The sequence below is a fragment of the Sturnus vulgaris genome, unplaced genomic scaffold (genome assembly GCF_052056855.1).
Source record: "Sturnus vulgaris isolate bStuVul1 unplaced genomic scaffold, bStuVul1.hap1 Scaffold_84, whole genome shotgun sequence".
In the NCBI taxonomy this organism is placed as follows: Eukaryota; Metazoa; Chordata; class Aves; order Passeriformes; family Sturnidae; genus Sturnus; species Sturnus vulgaris.
Window position 1 is genome coordinate 539,313 of NW_028276728.1, and position 26,763 is coordinate 566,075.

General features: G+C 49.1%; 1 protein-coding gene across 1 annotated transcript; it reads left to right on the plus strand.

The window, feature by feature from the left end:
• Positions 1–3,549: 3,549 nt before the first annotated feature.
• On the plus strand, positions 3,550–26,565 carry LOC148217411 (olfactory receptor 14J1-like). The gene is made up of 2 exons (XM_088158610.1): positions 3,550–4,076; positions 25,767–26,565. Exons 1-2 carry the CDS (start codon positions 3,550–3,552, stop codon positions 26,563–26,565), a joined length of 1,326 nt encoding a protein of 441 aa, XP_088014736.1.
• Positions 26,566–26,763: the final 198 nt, after the last annotated feature.

The window sequence follows — 26,763 nt, forward strand, 5'->3', positions numbered from 1 at the left end:
GAAGAAGAGCCAGACCTCCACTGTGCCTGCCCAGAAGCAGAGCTCAAACAGCGATTACTGAGGAAGACGTACGGCCTTCATCCCAAAGACCACCGAGCACGACCACCAGGAGGGTGGCAGGCAATTATAACACAAAGCAGGAGAAGGTGGAGATGGGCGGGCAGGGAGGTGTGGGCTTGTGGGATCAATGTGTATTTATACCTGGCACCTGTCTGGACCAGGTACGCGTGGTTTGGAGGAGATATCCCCCCAAGTGTCCCAGCTGGCAATAAAACACCCTCTCTACAATTTCAGTGCCAGGTCCTTCTTCCCACAGTCAGTTGGCGAGCCAGGCAGGAGGTCTTTGTCTGGCTGCTGGAGCGCAGGGGACGTGGACATCCCAACGTGCCCTGGACTTTTTCCAGAGGGGACCTCGGCTCCCCAGTCCCTCACTGCAGGGATGAACAACAACCTCCTGTACGGCCTAGAGGTATGTTTTATTAAATTATTTTTGGAGAGGCCCGAGGTAAGGTGAGTAGGATGCCTGGCAGTAAGATGCTAGGGATGCCTGTGCATGGCTAAGAGCGTGTCAGAGACCTCGGGCACACAGAGCTCACAGGCTCGGGGAAGGAATTTTGAAGCTGGCAAAGGGGTTTCTGTTGACAACACAGGGTGGCCTCTAGCAAGTTTGGGGGTAACTGGAACAGGAACCAAGGTATTATCAGAATTATAAATAACATAAATCGCTGCTATAATCCTAACTGAAATGTTCTGTGTAAATTGTGCTCCTTGTTCATTGTAGGGTGGTGGAAGGAAGTATTTTATATGGTGATTGGTGTTTTGTGTTTGTGTTGCTCTAATTTTGGTGGTGGGAATTTGGGATTTGCGGTAATATTTTTTATGCTTTCTGTAGTGGACTTTTGCAATATCTTTGATATAATACTACCCTCTTGTGTTATTAACTGTAACTGCTACTTGTTAAAATTTTTTAAGGCCTGAGGCTTTATTGTTTCTGAGGTAATTCTGTCCTCTTGTGTCTATAAGTGTAAATAACAGGGTAGTGATATTTTTTTGGAAACTGAAGGAGTTAAAAAGGTAAAAAGGTGGCAGAGGCTGGGGAGAGAGCACGAAGGGCTCAACCAAGCAAGGAAGCTCTTTTTAGGTGGTTCCAGCCCAATAAGGTTGGGTGTTTTAAAAGTTTGGGCTAGCTGGCTGTTGGGAAGGATGAATTAGGGAAACCTTATAAATACGAGTGCCTAGCAAAAGACTTTGAGAATATGGAAAATATAAGTGAAATAGAAATGATAGCAATTTTTGACTGTGTGGATGAAAGCAACTGAATGCCTGAAGGCCCCTTGGTTTAGATAATGTTAGATGCTGCCAATACCAAGAAACAAACAGGCATCCTCCCTAGGCACGGCAGGAAGGGTCCAGGATAAAATTTAGAGATAAGAAAAGTAGTAAAACATGGTAATACAGTGATTCCTATAGGTTGCATGCAAATGTTAGAGAATTTGTGTCTTGTATTAGATGGGTGAGTGGAAATCAGAATATTCAACATAGAAGATTTAATGTATTGTAAACGGGAAAATCGCTTTCTTATGCTCTTACTCTCTACGTTCTTACTTTCTTAAGCTCTCTTAAGCTCTCTTCTTTTACTCTCACTCTATCCCTTGCTCCACCCTGCTCTGAGCTGCGGCTGCAGTTCCTAGCAGGGCCTTATATATACCCACGCCCTACAAATAAACTGCAAACTTTAAGACCAGAATAAAAAGAGCACCTGAGTTTGTCCCGACCGTCCCAAGGCAGTGATTCCTACAGCTGGCCATAAGTTAGAGTTGTAGATGGTGTTGGAGCTGAGACTGAGAGCGTGCTGCAGTTTGGGATGGAGTCTGCTGTGAGGAAGAAGGGACATGTGGTCATGCAAGGGACACATAAGGTCAGAAGATGCTGTGTGAGGGACAGATAGGTTTGGGGTGCTGGGTAAGGGACAGGTTTGGGTTAGCTGGTCATGTAGAAGGAAGAAGGAAACTTTCAGAGAGAAGGAGGGAAGGATTCATGCTGTGTGGAGCTGTCTGTGAGGAAAGGAGTCAGAGTTGCCTGAGGGAAGACTGCATAGAGATGTAAAGTTTTAAATAAAAGACTGGTGTTGGTGCCAGTCGTGTCCATCTCGACATAATTACTACACTACCCATTTCCAGGGACTATGCAGAAGACTTCTGCTTTGGGAAAGGTTTGTGTAGCTTTTATATTTTATAAAGCGAAGTGTGTGTCACTCAGAAATTCAAGGCTCATCTCCATTCAGCTGCTCTCAAGGTAAGATGTTCATGGTCAGCTGGGAATTCCACCTCCCTGGCAGCAGAGAGAACTCAGGACAGGACAGATGTCCGGCCTGGGTTATCTCAGCAATTCCTGAGAGGGGGAAGATGCCCTGAGTGATGGCCCCAGCTGATGGACAGAACAGATGAGCTCTGCTGGGCCATAGGGGAAGTCCTGCTGCAGGAACCTCATGGAACCAAGGCTCTGTTGTGACATTGTGATGGCTCCTGGAACCAAGGAGACCGTGGTGACACCAATGAACCTCATGGAACCAAGGGTCTGCTGTGACACTTTGGAACTCCAGAGACCATTGTTGAGTACAGAACCTCATGGAACCAAGAGTCCATTGTGACAGATCAATGCCTGATGGAACCCAAAAGAGCATTGTGACACCGTGGGGCCCCATGGACCCAAATCTCCACTGGGGCAGTACAGAACCTCATGGAACCAAGGGGCCTTTGTGACACTGCAAGGCCTCAGGGAACCAAGGAGTGCAAAGGTCTCAAACATTCCTTGCAGGGTTCTGCCTTGGGGAAGGGGAACCCCTTTGGTGACACCATGGGCTGGCACTCACCTGACAAGTGTGTCTGTTTGCAGTGGGGAAAATTAGAAATTCTTGATTGCTTCAAAAAAATACAAAAACGAAAAACACCTCTTTGCCTGAGTGCAGCCAGTTCTCCAAGCAAAGCAGGTCCCAGGTGAGGGAGGACAGACAGGATGGGGTTGGGGAATGTGGAGCAAGGTTGTCCACACTGGCTCAGACCTCAAGGCACAGCTTCTGTGAGCAGGCCAGACCTCCTGAGGAGAGAACCTGGAGCAATATCAGTCACAGAATGCTGCAATCACCCCTGCTCCAAAGAGAACAGCAAAAAAAGACAACCTTTAAATAGGAATGTGTATTTCTTAGAAGCTCTTTGATGTATTTCTCCTTAACTATTTTAAGCAATCTTCCTAATGAACTGCACCAGACCAGAGGGAAATCAAGGCAGAGCCATGGTTTGTCAGGACTTGCTTGATCTCAGTGAGCCCCGTGCATTTGGTGCTGATCCCTTGAACCTCAGGGCCTGAGAGGAGATTGCACAAACGTTTCCTGGGTGATGTTGGACATTCTGTTGTCCTGGTGACATGGAACAGCCATGCCCAGCAGGGGTATATACGGGGCACAGGGCCCTGTGCTGCCCAGTCCCAGGAGCATGAGCGGCTCAGTAGGAAGCAGCTCCAGGGATCTCTGTGCACCAGACCACTTTGCACATGGAGAAGCAAACACTGAAGCCCAACTCCCAGGCAGCCAGCCCCTTGCCCAGCAGCATGGAAGACCAGGCCCACAGCGGGCAGTGGCTGGGGACAGGTGACAGCTCAGGCCAACTGCCATGCAGCAAAGTTACAAGCAACTACCCTGAGGGATCCCATGGGGAAACCTGCATTGGGCAGGAGGTGTCCCTACAGGAAATCTGGAGCAACCATGAGCTGTCTGATTGGGAAGCCTGCATCCTGGAAGAGCTGTCCCACAGCTACGTTGATACTTACCAAGAAGTGTCGGACTGGGAAGAGTCCGTGGACCAAAAGCATTCTGAGGAGGAAGACTCAGTTGACCAGCAGGAGTCCACAGGAAATGGTGAGACACCCTCAGTGCCATCCAACTGGGAAAATGACAGCAAACCAGGCCTCATGCAGCACAGTTGGGAACGCAGAATCGGGGACAAGGCCTTGCTGCATGAGGAAGATGAGTGGGATGGAGTGAACATCCTCGAGCTCGTGGAAGATCAGCAAGAGCGAGAGTGAAGATGGGCAGGTCTCTCAGCAGGCGGGTTCCCTGGGGCTGCCCCTCGTGAGGCCTGGGTTGAGGCGGCACCACCTGAGCCGAGCTCCCCAGGCCTGTGCCGCGCCTCCCCTGCCCGTGTGAAAGTGCCTGTGCCCATCCGGAAGTGTCCATCGCGGCTGCGGCGGGCACTGCGGGCGCTGCGCCGCCTCTGCCGCTGCCCCTGCCTGGCTCCACAGCCCGAGCAGTAGGGCCCGCGGCCGGAGCCAGCCCGGGCCTGTCAGATGGCGGCCGGCCCGCAGCCTGCCCCCGGCCTGAGCCAGCCACACGGGCTGCCTTGGCCTGCGCATGGCCCTGCAGCCTCAGCAGGGCCCGCCTGCTTGAGACCATCCGAGTGATTCTACCAGCCCCAAACCTGCCTGCCACTCCAGTCCCACCAACAGCCTGGCACCACCACCATCATCCTGAGAGTGTGTCCCCAAGCACCACAGCCAGACAACTCCAGAACATGCAGGTCCATCGACTCCACCACCTCCCAGAACAACTTCAGCTGATGTCTGACAGCTCTTCCAGGAAAAAAGTCTCCTACTTTTTCACCAGAACCTTCCCTGTTCAAAAATAGTAGTAGGAAAAAAATAAAAAATCCCCCAAAAACCACAAAACCTACAAAAAGAAACTCACAATAAAAGACTAGGAGTAGGAATAAATAGAAGAATATGAAGAACAGGAAGAAACAGCAGCCGTAAATTAGGATAGGAATTAAGAATAAAAAAAATTAAATAGGAATAGGCATAGGCATAGGAATAAGAAAAGAATAAGAATGGGAATAAGAATAGGTATAAGAATAAGAATATGAATAGAATAAGAAGAAAAGAAGAAGATGGAAAAGTACAAGAAGAAGAAAATGAAGAAGAAGGAGAAAAAGAAGAAGGAAGAGAAGAAAAAGTAGTAGAAGTAAATTATAATAAATATTAAAATAAATAAATTATGATGCTCATAATATTCGGAATGAGTCAAATTAAACTAAACATCCACACATCTTTTAGAGTCATAGTATACTGTGGGTTGAGAAGGACATCAAAAACCATCTAGTTCCATCTGATTACCTTACTCAATCTTTCTCTCCCTCTAAGTCCTCTGAACTCATTCTTCCAGGTCCACGTCCTCCTTATGCTGGGGTCCCCACACACGGACGTCGTTCTCCAGGCAGGCTCTCCCACAAATGGCCTAGAAGGCCACTCTCACCTCCCTTGGCTGCTGCCCTTTGCTCCTTTCCATGCAGCCCAGCCCATGGCTGCTTTCTGGACTGGCAGCACCCACTGCCACGTGGCGCTGAGCTTCTCCTCCATATGCACCCCAAGTGCTTCTCCTCAGCCCCTGCCCCACTCTGCTTCCTGTCCCCTGCAAAGGCCGTGCTGAGGGCAGCTCCAGCCACTCTCGGCGCCATTGGCAAAGCCATTGCAGAGCCCCGGGGCTGAGGCAGAGCCCTCCCTGAGGGACACCCCTCATCCCCGGCCTGCAGCCGCCCATGGAGCCGCTGACCACAACTCCCTGCCTGCGTCCATCCGGCCAATTCCTCTGGCCCTGCACAGCCCGGCCTGCAAAGCCAGGCCTGGCAGTGCGGGGCTCGGGGGCTCTGTCCTGGGGCCCACTTCTAATTTTAAAGCTCTTTGCCCGTTCAGGTAGGCACTGAGCTCCTGAAGCAATGATAATTTGGCCCCACCAGGGCAGTGGGGAGAGCAGAGGCTGGTGGTAGGTAGGGGTGCAGTATTTTGGGGAGTCACTAGATGGTGGGAATGCTGATACCCAGCATTAATGAATGCTGTCAGCTCCGCTTAGCCAAACTCCTGGAGAAAATCTTCAGCCCCTGCTCTGGGACCTCTCATTTTAGAAACTCTCTATATTAGTACTAAAACCTTCCTATCGTAACTTTCTGACTATAAATTATTCCTTAGCTTTAGTTACTACCTCTAGCTAGATCTAAATTTTGAAATCTTAGTCTAGACTCCCCACCCTTTCTTCTGGAGCTCCAGTAGAGAAGGAGATGCCAACTGCTCCTCTTCCAGTCTGTGTCCTTGGAAATACCAAATTCCCCCGTGACTCTGCCATGGTTTATCCCCAGCTGGCACATAAGCCACACACAGGAGCTCCCTTACTCCCCTTGGTGGAACGGGGGAGAGTAAAAGTAAAAGTGAGAAATTTTGTGGATTGATATAACACAGTTGGACAGAGAAAGCAAAATCCACATGCACAAGCAAAGCAAAGCGAGGAATTAATTCACAACTTCCCAAGGTTAGGCAGGTGTTCTGCCATCCTCAGAAAAGCTGGGCTCCATCACATGTAACAGTGACTTGGAAGACAAACTCCATCACTCCCAACATCCCCCCTCTTCCCTCTACTCCCACTTTATATGCTGAGCATGACGGTAGGTGCTCAGGATTGTCCCTTTGATCAGCTGGGGTCAGCTGTCCTAGAAATGTCAGGGTGGTGCAAGAGGCAGAAAAACCCTTGACTTTTTGTTGTTCCAAGCCCTGCTCAGCAATACTAAAATCACCTCTGTACAGTCACTACTGTTTCCAGCACAACTCTGAAACACAGCCCCATACTGGCTGAAAAGAATGAATTCTATCCCAGCCAAAACCTGTGCAGACTCTAATCCAAAAGGTCCCTCATTTCCAACCATTTGTGATTGGAGACAGATGCAGGTCCAGAAAACAGTGATAGACACAGCTGTGAGTATGGGAGCTGCATGGTCTGTTCCACAAAAGGCCAGGCTGGGGCTGGGGGAGGCCGTAGCCCACAGGCTCATCTGCTGAGGCCACCTTTGCACACACTGCCCACAGCCAGCCAGGGAGGACGAGAGTTCTGGGGCTGTGGGGGAACCTCTGCTCACAGGCACTCAACACCCATCCTCCCTCACACAAACTGGCTCCGCTGGAAAATGCCCAGCCCGGGAAGGCCACATCCACGGCACATGGCCGTGAGGGACACCTGAGGAGGGGCCAGAATCCATCCCAGAGCCCCAAAGCGCTGCCCAGACTCACTGCTGAGGCCTTGCAGCAGAGCACTGCTCCTGATGCAAAGGGAGGCAGCAGAGCCAGAGGCTGCTGCCAGAGCCTGTGTCAGACTTGTCCCTGCCAGGGGAGGAACCTGGGCCTTCCCCCCTGGCCCAAGAGTGTATGGACCCCCAGAACTCCGTGTCTGTGGGGCACCCTGAGCACCAAGAAGACAGAGATGTAGAGCATCCACACTATGCCACTGGGATCCATCTCCAAGGGATCTGGGGATGGTCTCCTTCAGAGAGCAGAATTCCATTGGAATCCACAGAGTGCTGAGGTTTTCTAATTCATCTGGCTCTGTCACTCTCTTTCTCTCCCCCCACCTCTATTCCATTTTGGTTTTTCTCTCTCTGTCATTGTTTCTGCCTCTCATTTACTCTTCAGTAAAATCCACACTATTGACTTTGGCACATGGTCTCATATGCACCCTAACTGAGGCAGAGCCATTTCTGATCATTTCAATCAGTGGATCAGAACAAGGGGCTGGAAGCCCTCCAGTCTGGCTGCTGCTCCATGCCACTTCCAGGGCCTTGGGCTGCTGAAGGGCTGCTGGGCTGGGCCGTTTGTGACACAGGGGTGTTCTATCGGGTTCCTGGGTGATGAGGGACATTCTGTTGTCCTGGTGACATGGCACAGCCCCAACCTGCAGGGCTATAGAAGGGGCCCAGGGCCCTGCACTGCCCAGTGCCAGGAGTGCCACTCACTCAGGAGGAAGCAGCTCCCGGGATCTCTGTGTGCCACACAGTTGCAGATGGAGAAGGAAAAGGAGAACCCCAGCTCCAAAGCATCCAGCCCCATGGCCAGCAGGCTGGAAGAGCAGGCCCTCAGCGGGCAGGGGCTGGCAGCAGGTGACAGCTCAGGCCTGGTAACATGCAGCAACGATACCAGCAGCTGCCAAGAGGGATCCCAAGGGGAAAGCTGCATTGGGCAGGTGCTTCTCCCAGAAGAAACCAGCACTTACCAGCAAGAGTCCCAAGGACAAGCCTGCATTGGGCAGCAGCTCTCCCCTGCACAAGTCTGCAGCGACCATGAGGTCTCCAACTGGGATGAATGTGTCCAGGAAGAGGTGTCCCACAGCCATGTCAGCAGCTACCAAGAACTGTCAGACTGGCAAGAATGCATCAAGCAAGAGCTTTCCCATACAGAAGACTCCGTTGAGCAGGAGGTGTCCAGAGGAAGTGGTTATGGAACCTGTTCCACAGCAAATCAGGCTGTAGTCCCACCCTTGATCCTTCGGGAGCTGGCAGACACGAAAACACACATTTTGGGGTTGAAAATCTTCTGAAACATCTAAAAAAGGTAGTAATAGGAAAAGGAGTGACTGACATTGTACAATCAATAGCGAGCAAATGTGAAATCTCCTGTAAAAACAACCCTGACATGAGGAAAACAGATGTATTAGGAGTGACAAAGGTGGGGGATCTTCCTGGAGATTACTGGCAAATAGGTTTTGCAGAGTTACCACACAAAGAGGGATACTGGTACCTACTGGTATGAGTTGACACCTTCAATGGATGGCCAGAGGCTTACCCCTGTCGCACTAGCAAATGCCAGGAAGTGGTGAAAATTTTGTTCAATCACAGAATTCCAAGGCTTGGGATTTCCTTGGGGATGTCATCAGATAGGGAACCACACTTCATTGCAGCAGTAGTTAAAGAGGTTAGCTGGATTTGGGGAATGACTTGGGATCTGCATACACCTTACTGACCCCAAGCGAGTAGTAAAGTTGAATGTGTGAATGGGACTCTCAAAACACAAATTAGCAAACTTTGTCAGGAAACATCCATGACATTGGTTCAAGCCTTGCCTAAAGCTTTACTGAGAATCCAGATACAACCTAGACAGAGGGATAACATCAGTCCCTATGAAATATTGTATGGCAGACCTTATCAAATTCCACTTATTGCAGGTGAAATTCACGTGAAGGGGAGACTTGATTTACAGAGGTATCTGATGGCTTTAGGTTCCACTTTGCAGAAGCTCCAGAATTACATCGTGCTATCCAGAGCCATAGGACTGGGCACACCTGCACATCCCTTCCAGCCTGGGAACTGGGTCTATATTAAGTAATGGGACAGTGATCCTCTACAAGCCAAGTGGAGAGGACCATCCCAAGTGCTGCTGACCACCCTCGCTGCAGTCAAAGTTGCTGGCAAAGGACCCTGGATTCACTACTCCAGAGTTAAGAAAGCTTCTGCCCCTGAAACAACTGTAAAAACAGAAACTGATGCAGACAAAAATATTCTTTAAATGATTCCTCTTCTGTGCATAAAGAACTATTCATGATAATAATTACTTTTCTTTGCCTGACTGTGCCTGACTGTAAAAGACACTATTACAGTTAGATATTTATTACTGATCATTGTTGTTTATTATTATTATTGCTAGTGTTAATTCATTCCTGTTAGATACTTATCTATTATTAGATATTTACTGGTAGATATGTACTGTTATTAGATACTTATCCATTGTTAGATATGTATTTAGTATTAGATATTTATCTGTTCTTAGTTACTTGCTATTGTTAGATAAATTGTTAGATCTATTGTTAGATCTGTTATTAAATACCTATTATTAGTAGATATTTAGAATAGAGACTTGACAAGGTAAAGGCCTTGTCAAGCCTCTGAAGGGGGAAATGATGCCTTGGAGTTTAGCTTTTCTATTTTTCACATTCTCTGCTGTTTAATGTGTAACTCTGAAACTTCATCTTAGGTGTTAGTAGGTTCTCTTCACAGGTAGTTAGAAAAACAATCCCTTCCCAGCTAGAAAATCAAGCTCACACATTACCCCAAAGAAGCACAAACAACGTGGAAGGGAAGGGGGCAATGCAGAGGGCTGAGACTTCATAACCCTGGGCTGTGGTTGGACAATTGACCCCAATGTGCAGACGAACCAAAACTTATCAAAGTGTAAAACTCATGACCAGGATCCGCCTTGGATTTGACTTGGGTGGAGCCCCGGCCAGGCTCTTGCTCTGCCCAAAGTGTATCCTTTCAATAAAACCCGATTTGATTCCTTTTGCTCTGCCTGCTCTCTGTTCCGGCTCAGCCTTCCCAGGCATCATCAGTAGCAAGTTAACCTCAGGAGGAACAGGATAAATCCTTGTATGCTAAGGCACCTGCTTGTGACTTCATCTTACTGCTGGCAACCAGGAATCAGGATACTTGAATATTGACAGTGACTCTGGTCCCAATAATTCAGCGTTTCAGATCACCACTATCACTAACAGTAGTGCCCTTGCTAGACAGTGCCCTGGGGCAGTTTCTAGCCTGAGTCATTTTCACCTGCAGCTGGATGAAATACAGCTTAACTTCAAACAAGACAGAGGCTGATTTACAGCAGCCAGAAGTGTAGCTATATATTTCAAATATCTTTTCAACACTAAATAATAAATAATAAAATAAATAAATAAATAAATAAAATAACTAAATGCCTTTCTTTTTCCAGGCTTCCTTGAATGTGCAGAGTCTACAAAAATTCAGATCATACAAATTGCAGTACCAGAGAAAATTGTTCCAGCTGCCTCCTCATTCATTCATTCAACTTAGTCATCCAAAACACGCCAGGAAGACTGTACAGGTGCCATAAGTATCTTTATTTTTCAAGGCTGTATCCTGCCTGGTCATTGACAGAGATTTTGTGCCAGTTGCTTGCACTGTCCATAAATATAGAAACCAGTAGTTTCTGGTTTCTCTTCTGGTCCTTTGTGAGAGTATGTGTGCATCACTGCCCCTGGAAGAATGGCTATCTCCCAGTGCATCTCAGTTTCTCTCCTGTAAGTCATTACAAGGCTATCTCTTCAGGGAATTATGTGGACACCTGGAAAAAAAAAAAGAAAAGGAAAAAAAAGAGAGAGAGTATATTCTCTGGTTCATATTGTAGTTACAATCTGCTTCAATTTGGTGCTACAATGAGCTAGCTAGATTAGAAACTGAAAAAATGATAGGGAAAAAATGAGAGAGAGGAGGAACAAAAAGATAAATTTATACAAGCCAGAACCAGTGCAGAAGTAAACCTAGAAAAAAAAGAAGACTCTTTTGAGGAAAAGCAAAGAAAAGAAGAAAAATACCTGTTATGAGTGAGACACAGACTCAGACTGACAGGGAATGTGAATCATTTATTCAAAGAAATGAGCTGGTTTTATACACTTTTTCAAGGCACAGTATTTGTTTATATGGCAATTCCCACTCCATGACCTATCTCATGTTGCCATGTCAGCAACTCGCTTTCTTAATGTCCTTCTATGGGGTGACCACATGTAATTCACCCATCTGTCAGCTTCTGGCACACTCCTCTGCCATAGGGCTCTGCCTGTGACACCTCCTGCCCAGGTCAGGCAGAGACAAGCTCCTCTATGCTCCTCTGTGCTGCTCTGTGCTGCCCTGTGCTGCTCTGTGCTGCTCTGTGCTGCCCTGTGCTGCTCTGTGCTGCTCTGTGCTCCTCTGTGCTGCCCTGTGCTGCCCTGTGCTGCCCTGTGCTGCCCTGTGCTGCCCTGTGCTGTTCTGTGCTGCTCTGTGCTGCCCTGTGCTGCCCTGTGCTGCTCTGTGCTGCTCTGTGCTGCCCTGTGCTCCTCTGTGCTGCTCTGTGCTGCCCTGTGCTGCTCTGTGCTGCCATGTGATTCTGCAGGTGCATTCCACAGCCCACAGCTCAACTCCATCCCATCCCTTCCCAGAAATACAGGTTAGAAAGAAGGGACAGACAAGATTTGTATATCTGTCACTTTAGTAGCTGAATTTGCCATAAACTTCTGTTGAGATCTGATTAGCTCTGCAGGGAGCAATATAAGTGGGAAAGCATTAGATGTAACTGAACTTGTGATAAATCTTCCTGCAGCCAAGCATTAGTCAGACATATACTTATCTAACAACAAGTCATGGTTACAGATTAATCCTGACTGGTACTTTCAGAATTATGGATAAAATTGATCGTTTAGTGTTGACTTCTACAATTGCCCAAGGTAACAGGATGGGGTTCTAGAGTAGGACCCACAGCTGGTCTGTGGGCTAGAGAGGGTTAATCAATGAGGTTTGTTTTGAGAAGTATTCTCTGACCAAGGCTATTGGCCTGGAGACCAAGAAGAGAAGAAGGAGAAGAAGATAAGCAAGAAGAAACCTGAGCTGGGAAAAGTATTTTTAGAAAAGTTTTGTGGAAAACAGAAGCATAGATGGCTTTACACCAATCAACTTTGTGTTGATCTATTGTAACCAATGGATAAAGTGTAAACTTTGTAGAGTGTATAAAAGACAGCCTGCTGTTGTAAGAAATGGGATATTGGCCTTCTGAGACGTAGTGTGTTTATTTGTATGTTGTGCCTGCCTCTATAGCAACAGGGTTCTCCTTAACTAAAGGAATTACTCAATTTGAGGGTGAAGACATAGAACTGCACACTTCTGACACAATTGGGATCATTAATATTGTCACAGAAGTGTATGTGAACAGCTTCTACACCAGGTACTAGTCACATCCCATATAGTAAATTTCTTAGCAGCTTATTTAACATTTTAAAATCGAAGATACTAAGTTTTAAAACCAGCTGACTTTCTGATTTTCAGTTTGGAAGAATCCTTTTTGCCCTACTTTTCCAGATGTGATAGGCATTGCTCAAAGGCTTCATTCCTCTGGTGCCTGAAAGTAGAAATGCAGTATAAGAACATCTCCGGTGTTCTTCATGATGTTGGGTGTGATGAATAAGGGAAAGTAATAATTTATATGCGTGGTTGTTATTACACCTTAAAAAATGTGCAGCTGGTCAATAGAGAGAAGATTGTTTCTTTTCCTATGGTATCTAGACTCCATCTCTGTGATTCATTGTGGTTAGGATCTGTCATTTTTCATGGGTAAGCAAAACAGAAAATTAGGGAGCCTGTTTTCTTGAAAATGGAGATTTAATTGCCCAATTATCTCTCACATAAAATATTTTTTGGAATCAAAATTCAGTTTTCTTATAAAGCTCTTGATTTTCATTTCTTTGAAATAAAAATTGTGCACTTTTTGAAAAATATAGGATGAACTAATTCTTCTTGATTGACTTCACATGCTTCTAAGCTTTAACTGAATTGACTTTGTACTGTAAACAGACACTGTTCTTGAACACCTCTTGTGCATATGTGTTTGATTTCCACAAGGGTCACATGCAGTTTCTATGCTAACATCATAAGGACACTTAGCATTAAACTTCTTAGGAGAAAGAAACCTGGTCCTGACATTTGTTTGGTGGAATCATAGAAGGTGGTACTTGCTTAGTACTTGTGTAGCTAGTGATATATCTTAAACGGTTTCTAATGAAGATCATTACAGATATTTCTGTAATTACAGCTATTTCTTTTGCCAAAGCTTAGTGTGTTTTCTTTGTCATCATCGTGATTCTTAAGTAATTTTCATCATGTATCAATATATATAATGCCAAATCATATATCCCTAGTGAGTATCCAGCCTGGCCTTGAACACTTCCAGGGATGGGGCATCCACAACTTCTCTGGACTACCTGTTTTAGTGCCTCAGAGTTAAGTATTTCTTCCTAATTCCTAATATGTAAATTAAACCTACTGTCTTTTAGTCTGAATCCATTCCCCTTTGTCCTGTCACTACCCTTGTAAAAAGTCTCTCTCCGTCTTTCTTGAAGGCTCCCTTTATGTTCTGGAAGGCCCCAGTGAGCTCATCCCAATGCGTCTTCTGGCGGCTGAACAGACCCAATTCTCTCAGCCTGTCCTTGTAGGAGAGGAGCTTCATCTTTCTACTCATTGTGGTGGCCTCCTCTGGACTCACTCCAACAGCTCCATGTTATTGCTGTGCTGGAGCCCCAGAGCTGGCTGCAGCACTTGAGGTACACTCTCACTTCCTTAGAAAGGATGAGTTGCAATGAGGTGGACCTCTGACTTAATTTGTAAAATGTAGTGATTTCTGGGGCAAAGAGGTGATGAAATCCATCTTCATTTAATAATCCCATTCGTTTCAGAAGAAAAAGCAGCAACATAGAGAAGAAGTGGTTAGGGGATTTGCTGATAGATGGAGTAGGTAGTTCTCTTTTGCAACTCTGTTTTAGATCAAGAAAGAGATGCTAGTGAGTTTTTGGGGAAAGAGACTAGAAGTAATGAATCCAAAGTGTAAAAGATGAGTGAGAAAGAGGAATGTGATCTGGTGTGAGCACTAAAAGTGCAGACAAAAACCTTGAACAGTCTGTCAGTTAGAGTTCAGCAGCACTTGTTTATTGTTATATAAATGCTATAAAAGTATCTTACCAACGAATTCCTGCAAAAGTACAGGTGGCCTGTAAACCTGATTCGTATTGAAGAACCTCTTGTATGATTGTCTTGGTTTGAAAGACAGGTATTTGCTAAGGAAAGGCAAGAGCCCCTTTCCTGAGATGCAGAGTGCAATCCCCTCCCTTTTAATTATTTGGGTTTCAAATCAGAGGCCTTCAGGCAGGAGATATGGGGATAAGAATAACAGTTCTTTACTGGTATCTAACAAGGCAGAAAACAACAACAGCTATAAAAATTGGCAACAGAACAGTCTAGCTGCGCTCCAGTCCCTTCTGGCCGCAGGCCGTCTCCCTGTGCTGTTACCGGTGCTGGGGGCAGGGCAGGTCCCGCGCAGTTGAAGAGGGCTGGGTGATGGCGGCTGCGGCCCAGGGGTGAGCGGGGATGGGGAAAGTGACTCCCCCCTCACGGTGTCAGTCATGGTGCTCAGCAGAGTGTCTGGAGATAGTAGGGTGAGCTAGGAGAGCAGCAGAGCGATGTCCAAAGGCAGGGAGCGTGGATCTCAGTGCTGGGATTGCAGGGAAGATGCCAGAGCAGAGCCCAGGTTGTCTTCCCACTCCACGAGCCAAGTGAGCGAGAGAGAGCCCCGCTCCAGACTCCCCGTCCCACCTTTCCTTTTCCGGTTCCCCCCCCCTCCCCCTCCAGCCACCCCCCTACGAGAGAACATTATCTGTCGTTTCAAGGTGTAGCCACAATTACTTAGCATAACAATGGGAAGAATTCCACAGAAAGAAAAGGGGAACAATCCAACCCCCAACACAGGTGGTGTGGGAAATGCAGGCACGGAGAGCTCTCAGGGCCTTGTGCATACAGGCTCAGAGATTGAGATGGATACAAGGTTTAGCCTAAAACCTTGGAGAAGGCTTGGGGAATCAGAGCATGAAAAGAAAAATAGACATAAAACAAGAATATACGTTTTTAGTTTAAATAGAAATATGTTTTAAGGAAACAGAAATATGCATTATGTAAGCAAAGCAGTATGTTAAGTGAGATAGAAAAAAATGTTAAAGTTTAGCCATAGAACCTGTTACATACTTAGCCAGGAGCTTAAGATGCATCAATGTAAGTTTATGAAGTGTTTGATGATTTGTTGTAAAATGACACATTGTGGCAAAGCCATGAGAAGCAAAGCAATTAATGATTGGTGTAAAAAAGATGCTAGCAAACTTTGTAGGAGTATTTGATTGGCTGAAAACCTAACATAAGACATTGTAACTAAGAATTGGGCAGGTTCTGATATTATGGCTTTGGAGATAACACCTTTAATATCTCACCTTTCTATGAGACTGATGCCATGTGGCATTAAAGCATCCTTTACAATATCTCTCAGTTGCCCTGTCTTTTGTAATAATAATATCCCAATAGGCATTATTTGGACATTAAAGCTGCCAATTAGTCAATATGGATTTAAGGACACCAGGTCTATCCATTAAAACCAATGGGGATTTTGGTGAAATTTGGTCCTAAAATGGGTAAATGTGGGGGAAATGTTGGGCTGAATTCTGGGAATTTCCACTTCAGGATTGCAGTGCTGATGCTCTGGATGTCCTGGAGGCCAATCCTTAATTACTGAACCCTCACCTGTGATCCATACTGGAGCTGTGCCTCCAGGTAAACCCTAAAATTTCCATTTTCATCTCAAAGTCTGGGAATTCCGAGCCCCAAATTGGGAATTTTGGCACCAAAAATGTTGGGACATCAGCTCTGCCCACTGAAATCAACAGGGATTGAAGGACACCAGGTCTGCTCCAATGAAGTCAATAGGGATTGAGGGACACCAGGTCTACCCATTGATAGGGCTTGATTGGGAAGAGTTACTGTTGAAACTGGGAGCACTGGGAAGGGCTAAGGGGGGACACTGGCAACACTGAAGCAAAAGTGGGACCAGTGGGAGGGATTTGTAGATATAAATGGAGATAAACAAGACTCCAGGTGTAAGCCATTGAAATCAGTAAGAATTTAGGGTGAGCAGGTCTACCCATCAAAGGCAATGGGGTTTAAAGGCACCAGGTCTACCCAATCAAAGCAATGAGGATGTTTGAGAAACTGGTTCTGGGGGCCCCAGGGGTTTTGGTAATCCAGGTGTCCAAGGGGTACCCAGGTGTATCCAGGTGATTTCTCGGGGTCCACCCAGGTGATTTTTGGGGATAGCCAGGTGTACCCAGGTGATTGCTGGGGGAGGATCCAGGTGATTTTGGGCAGTATCCAGATGTACCAGATAATTTTTGGGGATATCCAGGTTATTTTTGGGGTACCCAAGTGCCCTGACTCACCCTGACAGGCCAGGAGAAGATGATGGCCACCGTCCTCCCAGTCGACGTGGACACATGTCACCCTTGGCATCTGCAGGGCTGTTGGGGGGCACTCCAACATTCAGGGGTACCCCAAAACTCCAGGTGAGGACATCAGGGCTAGGAGGGAGCCCTGAGTTACCACGGGAGAGGATGCAGGGCAGGTACAGCCAGGTGCTTTGGTGCATGGGGTTGGTGAAGATGGTATTCTGCAGCAGCTCCAGCTCTGGGGTGGGCAAAGGAGGCCCCCCAAAATCTCAGGGGGGCAGCAGGGGAAACCCGAATATCTCAGTAGGTACACCCAGGTATCCAGGAGTTCAGGTGTGCCCATTAAAGTCATTGGGGATTTAGGGAAACCAGGTCTGCCCATTCAACCCAACAGAACCCACCAGCTCCCACTATAGGCGAGGGAGGGGCTGGAAAATTTGGGGGATCTGGCAAAATTGTTGGAGTTTTTCTGGGGAATCCCTCACCTTGCTTCAGCCTTCCAGGGGGCAGTGTCCTTGCTGTAGTTCCTGGTGGGCATCAGCAGCCCCAGGCAGTGTTGCCAGGCTGAGAAGTTGGAGAAGCTGCAGCTCAGCAGGGTCCTGGTGAAGGCCAGCTCGGCCTTGAGGTCCAACCCGGTCACAAGTGCCTACCAATGTTCCCAGGTGTGGACTGGGAAGACACCAGTATAAACCAGTAAGCACTGGGAGTCACCCCCTGAGCCCCTGAGCCCATGGTGGCAGCACCCAGTATAAACCAGTAAGCTCAGCACAACCTGAAGTCCCTCCCAGTAGATCCCAAGCCCCATCCCAGTATAAATCAGTAAGGCCAGCATCCCCAGAAGTTGCTCCCAGTGAAGTGCCAAGCATCCCCAAGCCCCCTCCCAGTATAACCCAGTAGACACCAGTTTAACCCAGTAAAATCCAGAATATCCCTGTATAACCCAGTATAAACCACTACAACCCACTATAACCCCCAGGACCACATCCCAGTATAAACCAGTATAACCCAGTATAACTCACAGTCAGCCACCAGGTCCTCCTAGCCAGCAGGGGGCACAAACACACCCCTGCTCCATTTCGCAATAGAACCCAGTACAAACCAGTAACACCCCAGCACCCCATCCCAGTGCAAGGTGATTGAGCATCACAGACTGTCTCAGTGACATCATAGAGCTGAGTGTGACATCACAGGGCAGAGGTCTGACATCACAGAGCAGGCTGTGACATCACAGGAGGGGCTGTGTGACATCCCAGCAGGGCTGTGTGAGGTCACTGCGTTGGTCACCCTGCCCCAGCCCCCCCTCACAGTTTCCCCAGACAAGTCCAATGCTGTTCATGCCCAGCAGGGTCCCCTGTCCCCCGGGATCCCCCTGCTCCACCTGGAGCCACAGCCTCCCCCAAGGATGTTCCACAAATCAACCCCAGAGCCTGACACGGGGACAAGGGGCCAGGGCTGTGTGACCAGGACATCAAGGCCGTGGATTATCCAGGTCACTGGGGCCTGGTTTGGGTTGCCCAGGGCAGGAAAGATGTCTGGCAGCTGGAGCAGGGTGAGGGAAGGGCCTCCAAGGTGGGGCTGGAGCCCTTTGGCTGTGAGGAGAGGCTGAGGGAGCTGGGCTTGTCCAGCCCGGAGCAGGGAAGGCTGAGGGGCTCCTCATGCCAGCAAGGACAGGAGGAATTAAAAAGAGTCAGGCTGATTTCAGCATTTCCTCAACACCAAAAGCAGCATGAACTCCCTTTCCCCATCCATCACTGAAAGCTTTGCAAATAGAACATTCTTCAAGCTGTTTTAACTGCACTCCAGGCAGAGCAGTCTGGTTCAACACATTAATTGTGTTTATATCTATTATAACATCCACTTTGCCTACAAATCTACAAACAGGAAAAGAAAACAAAACAATTTTTTCTATATTGTTTTCAATATAGTATATTCACTTTGAATGCGCTTCTGAAGTCTTTCTAATTAACCACAGAAGAATTGTAGACTAAAATTTTTTCCCAGGAGATTGTTTTATTTGCGTGTTTTGAAAAAATGTTAATTACTCGTTGCCACTGAATTTCTCAACTGAAGACCTCAGGAAAGAAGAGGCCTCTGGAGTAGAAAAATTCATCAGCAACCTCCAAGTGGCTGAGGATCCATCCTCATCAGAGCAGCAAAGAACAGAAATGGGCACAGCTTTGTGGCTGCCCCAGCTTTGGGATGGGCCCTGGGCCTGGAGCAGGAGCAGGTCTGGAGGGCCCCAAGGCCGGGGCTGTTGTGCTGGCCTGGGCAGATGGGATGGCAGGAGGGGCTGCAGAGCTGTCAGGAGCTGAGGGAGAGGGGAGCAGGGCACCCAGGGAGCCTCCTTTTGCCTTGGCCAAGCAGCTTGGCCATGGCTGGGGCTGAGTCCTCTCTGAGCTGCAGCTGCTGCTGTGCCCTTGGCAGGGGCTGAGGCTGTGGGGCCACTGCCCAGAGCCCCCTGGCCTGAGCAGAGCTGTGGGGCCAGAGCCAGCTGGGCTGTGCTGGGGAGAGGCCCTTGGTGCTGCACAGAGCTCAGGGCAGCTGGCACAGCTTGCAGGGAGCTGGGCTGGCCTGAGAGAGCCTGCCAGAGAAAGCAGCAGTGTCCATGTCAGCCTGGCTGAGCGTGCAGGGGCACGACTCAGCCCAGGCCTTGTGGGGCAGGGCCAGCGCCTGGGCAAGGCATTGCAAACAGGCAAGTGGCCCAGAGAGGAGGCTGCTCTGTGCCCTTGGTGGCATGCACAGAGCAGGGAGGGGGCCCAGGACATTTGTCAGTGCCAGCCTCTGTCCCCAGCCCTTGCCAGCCCTGGCTGCTGAGCCCAGCTTTGGCCTGGGCTGAGTTTGGCTGTGGCCCAGCTCCATCCTCCTGCGGGGCTCAGGGCCTGTTGCCGGCCATGGCCAGCCCTGCCCGGCCTCTGTGCTGGCCCAGAGCCCGGCAGAGCCCGGGGCAGGGCTGTCAGTGCAGGCCCACAGGTGCCACGGGCTGTGCAGGAGCTGGCAGAGGCTGCCCAGCAGGGAGGCCATGGGGCACAGAGCCCCAGGGCTGCTGTGGGCACCACGGCTGCACCTCCAGCTCCAGAGGAGATGGGACAGATGGGAGCAGAGACAAATCATTCCTGCTGCATTCTTTACTGTGTTTGCTTATACAGGTGACCTGCATCCATATGTAGAGGGCGTGTTTTGTTTCAGATAACACTGGTAGAGTGATAGGCATAATATTATTTAGCTGAAAAATTTATTTTTATGCATAATACACAGTGAGAACGAAAAGACACATATGATCAGAAGAGTATCTGAGTTTTTCAGGGGATGACAGAGACTCATCAATGTTCCAGTAGTCAAACCTGTTCAAAAACTTTCCTCAGAGCTTCCTTGAGATGAGAGGAGACCACCAGAGACCAAGGCCAGACAGAGATCCCTGTCCTGGCAGCTTTTGTCTGGGAGAACCCTTGCATATAGGGAATTTTTCATGTGGAGTATCAATTTTGGCCATGGGCACCTGGAAAAATGGATGGTTCTTTTCCATAGGAAGGAAAGCACAGAGCTTCAGTTCTCGAGGGGCTGATGAGAGTCAGATCTCAACATTCCAAGATCACCTGGGCCTGTCAGGTGGCTCCTGGGAAGCGAAACCACCCAGATCTGTTCCATCTTCCCTTGCTTCCATGACACCCTGCAGGGTCACAATGGCCCTTTGGTTCCCCACAGTGTCACAATGGTCTCCATGATTCCATGGGGCCTTGCAATGCCACAATGGTCTCCATGGATCCACGGTGCCCTGCCGGATCACAATGGAGCTTGGGCTGCACGAGGCCCTGTAATGCAACAATGGCCTCTTGGTTCCACAAAGCCCTGCTGCTTCACACTGGGCCCTTGGCACCATGCAGCCCAGCAGGGCCACAGTGATGTCCTTGGTGCCACAGAGTCCTCACAGTGTCACAATGGTCTCCATAGGAAGGAAACAACCAAGCCCCAGCATGGCAGGGGCTGATGAACTCAATCATCAGAGGTCACAGCTGGGCTGTCTGTCCTGGCAGGTTTGTCTGTGAACAAGCCTTGGATGTATGGAATTTTGACTTTGGAATCCCAATTTCAGCCATTTGTGCCTGGAGGATACAGCCAGGTCTTTTCCATAGAAAGGAAATCACTCAGTCCCAGTGTTTGGAAAGCAGGTGAGAGCTGGTCCTCAGGAGGCCACAGCAAGCCAGACCTGTCTGTAGTGGCAGCTTTTGTCCAGGAGCAATCATTGGATATAGGACTTTTGGAGGTGGAATCCCAATTTCAACCATGGGTGCCAGGAGACGAGAATGGTTCTTTTCCACTGGAAGGAAAGCACAGAGCCCTGGTGTTTCAGGTGGTAGATGAGCAGTAGCCACCAGAAGCCAAGACCAGCCAGACCTTTTTACCCTGGTAGTTTTTGTCTGGGAGTTATTCTTGGTTACACAGAATTTTGGAGGCAGAATCCCAATTTCAACCATGAGCACCTGGAGAAGGATGGTTCTTTCCTATGGGAAGGAAAGCAGAAAGCCCTAATGTCAAAGGGCAAATTAAAGGAGACCACCAGAGAACAAGGCCAGCCAGACCTGTCTGGGTAGCTTTTGTCTGGGAAGAAACTCTGGCATATAGGAATTTTGGAGGAAAATTACCAATTTTGTCCATGGTTACCTGTGCAGGAAGGATGATTTTTTTCCCTAGGAAGGAAAGCCCTGAGCCCCAGTGTTTGAAGGCAGGTGAGAACGAGCCCTCAGGAAGCCAAGGGCAGCCAGGCTTGTTGGTAATGGCAGCTTTTATCTGGGAGCAATCCCTGGATATTGGGAATTTTGGAGGTGGAATCCTGTTTCAACCATGGGTGCCTGGATGAGAAGGACAGTTCATTTCCATGTGAAGGAAAGTCCAGAGCCCCAGTGTTTCAGGGGTACATGAGAAAAGACCCTCAAGATGCCAAGGGCAGTTGGACCAGTCAGGCCAAGCCAAGCAGACCTGTTACCTGTTCCCTTGGATCCTTGGGGCCCTGCAGTGCCACAATGGCAGTGTCATATTGGATCCTTGGTTCCATGAGGCCCAGCTGTGTCACACTGGCCTCTTGTTTCCATGGGCTCCACAATGTCACAATGCTCCCTTGGTCCCATGAGCCCTTGCAGTGTCACAGGGGTCTCCTTGGTGTCACAGTATCACAATGGACCCTTGGTTCCATGGGGACTCACAATGACAGAAGGGTCTCCTTGGTTCCCTGAGGTCCTGCAGAGCCCCTTGATTCAATGAGGCCTCAAAGTGTCATCATGGTCTCCAGGATTCCATGAAGCCCCACAATGTCACAATGGACCTTTGGTTCCATGGGGTCCAGCACCGTTCCATGAATCCTTAGTTCCATGGGGCCCTGTAGTGTCACAATGGACTCCTTGGTTCAAAGGTGCCACAGAGTGACACAATCACCCCTTGGCCTGATGAGACCCCTTAGTGTCACAATGGTTCCTTGGTTCCATGGGGCCCCATAATGTCACAATGGCCCCTTAGTTCAATGAGGTCTTTAGTGTTTCCATGATTCCATAAGGCCTTGCAGAGTCACAACAGACCATTGGTTCCATTGAGCCCCCCAGTGTCACTATGGTCCCCTTGGCTCCACAAGGCTCTGAAGTGCCACAATGGCCCTTTGGTTTCACAAGGCCTCAAAGTGTAAAAATGCCCTCCATGGTTTCATGAGGCCCTGTTGTGTCACAATGGACCTTTGGTTCCATGGTGCCCCACAGTGTCACAATGGTATCCTTGGTTCCATGGTGTCAGAATGGACCCTTCATCCCATGCAGACCCACAGTGTTCACTGTAGTGCCCTTGATTCCATGAGGCCCTGCCATGCTGAAATGGCCCCTTGGTTCCAGTGGGTCCCAAAGTGTCAGAATGGTCTCCATTGTTCCATGAGGCCCTGCAATGTCACTGTGGTCCCCTTGGTTCCACAGGGCCCCACAGTGTAATAATGCACTCTTGGTTCCATGAGGTTCCTTGTCACAATGGCCTCCTTGGATCCACAGTGTCACAATGGCCCCTTGGCTCCAGGTGGCCACGCTGTGTCACAATGGCTCATGGCTCCATGAGGCCACACAGTTTAACAAAGGACCCTTGGTTCCATGAGGCTTTGCTGTGTCACAATGGACTTCTGGTTCCATGAGATTTCATACTGCCAACAACAATCTCCCTGGTTCTGCAGTGTCACCATGGACCCTTTGTTCCATGACGTTCTGTAGTATAACATTGTCACCTTGGTTCTGTGAGGTTCTGCAGTGTCACAGTGGGCCCATGGCTCCACGAGGCCTTGCTGTGTCACAATGGCTCCTTGGTTCCAAGAGGTTTCTCAGTGTCACAATGATCTCCTTTGATCCACAGTGTCACAATGGCCCCTTGGCTCCATGTGGCCCCAATGTATCAAAATGGATTTTGGTTCCATGGGGTTCTGCTGTGCCACAATGGCCCCTTTGTTCCATCAGTTTGCACAGTGTCACAGTTGACTCCTTGGATCTGGGAGGCCCTGCCATGACCTAATCTACAAAATAGCTGAATAGGACTCCTTAACACTAATTTGCTATTTAAGAGGATATTATTTATTCAGGCCTGAGGTCTAGTGAGAGATTACTCCTAACCATACGTGGACATGTAATTCTACAAGTGTGTCACTTATATTCAGTCACTGCTGGTGCATTTCAATTTACCCATTGTCATAACCGACCCCCCCCTGTTTCCCAGGTTCAGTCCTTGTTTTATCTATCACTGCACCCTTGAGCCAGATGTGGTCTTATTGTCTTCCAAAAATCCTTGCAGAGAAAGCAGTCCCCGCAAGCCTTTTTATTAAGCTAAAAGTTCACAGTCACAGTAAAATTGGAATTAAATATTTTGGTATCAAGGCCAAGGCTTTGTGTGTGCAGGCAGAGGCAGGCAGGAGGCAGAGCTGTCAGCAAAGGAAGGGGCCAGCGAGGTGGGGCAGCCGGGGGATGACGACAGCCTGCAGGGACAGAGGCGCAGGGCATGGACACCGTAGGACAGCCTGGGCTGCAGAGGGCACAGGGATGGGCAGCAGCTGAAAGGCCCTGACACAGCCAACTCCTGCAGCACTTGGGCCATGCAGGCTGGCCCTGGGCCTGAGGCCAGCAGGGGACAAGTGAGCCTTGCTGTGCTGGGGCCTCATTGCCTCCTTGTCCCTGCTCAGCAGCCTGGCAGGGGCCGCCCCATGGTGCTGCCCTTGGCATTGCACATGGCCAGAGCCCAGTGGGCCGGGAAGAGCCCTGAGCAATGAGGGAGGGACAGGATCTGCCTTGCCAGGGGCTGGGGCTCAGCCCTTGTTCCTTTGGATTCCTGAAACACATCCAGGTTTGCTCAGCATCAGAGACACCTTTCCCTTGTTAGTCCCCACCTGTCATCACTGCCTCCACTGTTCTGCTCTAACTGGAACCTGGGGACACTTTCTGAGTTGTGTCCCTCACTGAGACTCATTAAAACTTCAAGAAACTTTGGAGATTGAAGCTGAATTTGAGTTCTTGAGAGGTTTCTAAAGCTCCCTCTCAGGGACTGATGTCCAGGGACTCAGCACCAAAGCCCTGAGAGGGTCATTAAAGTCCTTGTGCTGTGTCTGTGCTGATGAGCTGGGCTGGGCTCTTGGCACAAAGGCAGCTCCTGGCAACCAAGAAAAGCTTCATAAAGACATTTCTGCTGAGGAGCAGCTCCTCTCCCAGCCCAGCAGGGCTGAGGGCACTGCCTGCAGGCACTGAGGGGACAGGAGCCAGGCACAGACAGGCTCAAGGCAATCAGGACTGGGAAGACATTGAGCTGAGTCTGCACTCGGGGAAACATCTTCACAGCCCTGGACATGGTGAGTGTGTGGGTGCAGGGCAATGTCCCCTGTGATCCTGGAGGGATCTCCTGGAGCCAGCACAGCCCACAGCCTGGGGAATGTGTCAGGAGGACTCTCCCAGTTTCTCTGAGACAGAGCAGGAAGAGGAGGAGGATGTGCTGCAGTGCAGCTGCTGCAGCCCTCAGGGCTCTTGGCCAGCCCAGCCCATGTGCCACCTGCCAGGGACAGCTCTCAGCCTGCCTGGCAGCTCCCCATGGACTGTGGGGAGAAGTTGGAGGTGCAAGGAGCCACCCCCATCAGGGCAGATTCCTCCTGCTGTGGAGATGGTGCTGCATGGCCAGGGCTGCTCTCAGCTTTCTCCTCAAGGCAAGGCAAAGGGGCTGTCAGGTGTGTCTGTGTCACTGACACTCCTGCACTGTCCCACTGGCCATCAGCACATCTGCCTCCCATCTCCCTCACAAAGTGCCTCCTCACCCTCCTGTGCCTACAGACAGCAGCAGCAGCACCTTGGCTTGCAGCATCTCAGTTTGTGTGAGCTGCCCTTAAGGCCCTGCTGGCAGGGAGATGGCCCTGGGCAGTGCCCTGTGCTGGGAGGGGTGTGCAGGGCAGAGCTGGGCTGGGATCTGGGAGCATGGACGGGGACAAGGCTTGGATAGAGAGAAACAGCTCCCAGTAGGCACAAGTGCAGGCAGCAGAGAGCCAGAGCAAACATTTGAATCCTTTGATGTCTATGTGCACAAGTAAAGAGAGAAGGGTTTGAAGAAAGCGATTTTTAAACATGAGTTGTCAAAAAGCCCACTTTATTTTCAAAAATGTTTTAACTGAGATCACCCTGAAATAGTTGCAGGAGTAATGAGCAAACGGCACCTGTGTGTCACCAGCAGGTGTGACTGTACTGGGGCACAGGGAGCCCTGTTTTCTCCCTGGGCTTCCCAGTGTTCAGTCTGAGAGCAATGCTGAAGATGAGGAAGTAACTCAGCAGCAAAAAGCTGAAATCAAAAATAAAAAAGAAAAAGGAATGTGAAATTTCCCCCAAGAGAATTTTCAGTGAATATGTAAGAAAATAGCATAGGATTCACCAATGGAAACCTGTCCCAGCTTGTCAATGTTTTTTTAAACAGTCCACCATGCCCAGAGTGAAGAAATGTCCAACAGCAGCTCCATCAGCCACTTCCTCCTGCTGCCATTGGCAGACACGCAGCAGCTGCAGCTCCTGCACTTCTGCCTCTTCCTGGCCATCTCCCTGGCTGCCCTCCTGGCCAACGGCCTCATCATCAGCGCCGTAGCCTGCGGCCACCACCTGCACACCCCCATGTTCTTCTTCCTGCTCAACCTGGCCCTCACTGACCTGGGCTCCATCTGCACCACTGTCCCCAAAGCCATGCACAATTCCCTCTGGGACACCAGAATCATCACCTTTGAAGGATGTGCTACACAACTATTTACATTTGCTTTTTTTATTTCAGCAGAATTTTCCCTTCTGACTGTCATGAGCTACGACCGCTACGTGTCCATCTGCAAACCCCTGCACTACGGGACCCTCCTGGGCAGCAGAGCTTGTGCCCACATGGCAGCAGCTGCCTGGGCCAGTGGCTTTCTCACTGCTCTTCTGCACACGGCAAATACATTTTCCCTGCCCCTGTGCCATGGCAATGCCCTGGGCCAGTTCTTCTGTGAAATCCCACACATCCTCAAGCTCTCCTGCTCCAAATCCTATCTCAGGAAATTCGGGGTTTCTGCTTTCACCACCTCCTTAGCATTTGGCTGTTTTGTGTTCATTGTTTTCTCCTATGTGCAGATCTTTAGAGTCGTTTTTAGGATCCCCTCAGAGCAGGGACGGCACAAAGCCTTTTCCACCTGCCTCCCTCACCTGGCTGTGCTCTCCCTGTTCATCAGCACTGCAGTGTTTGCTCACCTGAAGCCCCCTTCCATCTCCTCCCCATCCCTGGATCTGGCCCTGTCAGTTCTGTACTCAGTGGTGCCTCCAGCCCTGAATCCCCTCATCTACAGCCTGCGGAACCAGGAGCTCAAGGATGGCCTGAGAAATTTTATCAATCTTCATTTTCAGAAGCAATAAATGCTCTCTTTTCTTCTGCAAAGGCCTTAGAATGTAACTCTTCACAATCTCTTTTTAATTTTTTTCTTATTTGTCTATTTTTTATTTGGTAGCTTTTTCTACTGTTCTTGTGTTTCATACAAAATACTGAAACATTACTCATTGTATTTCTATATTATAATCTACATTTCTTTTGGAACACAAAGACTTGCATGAGGT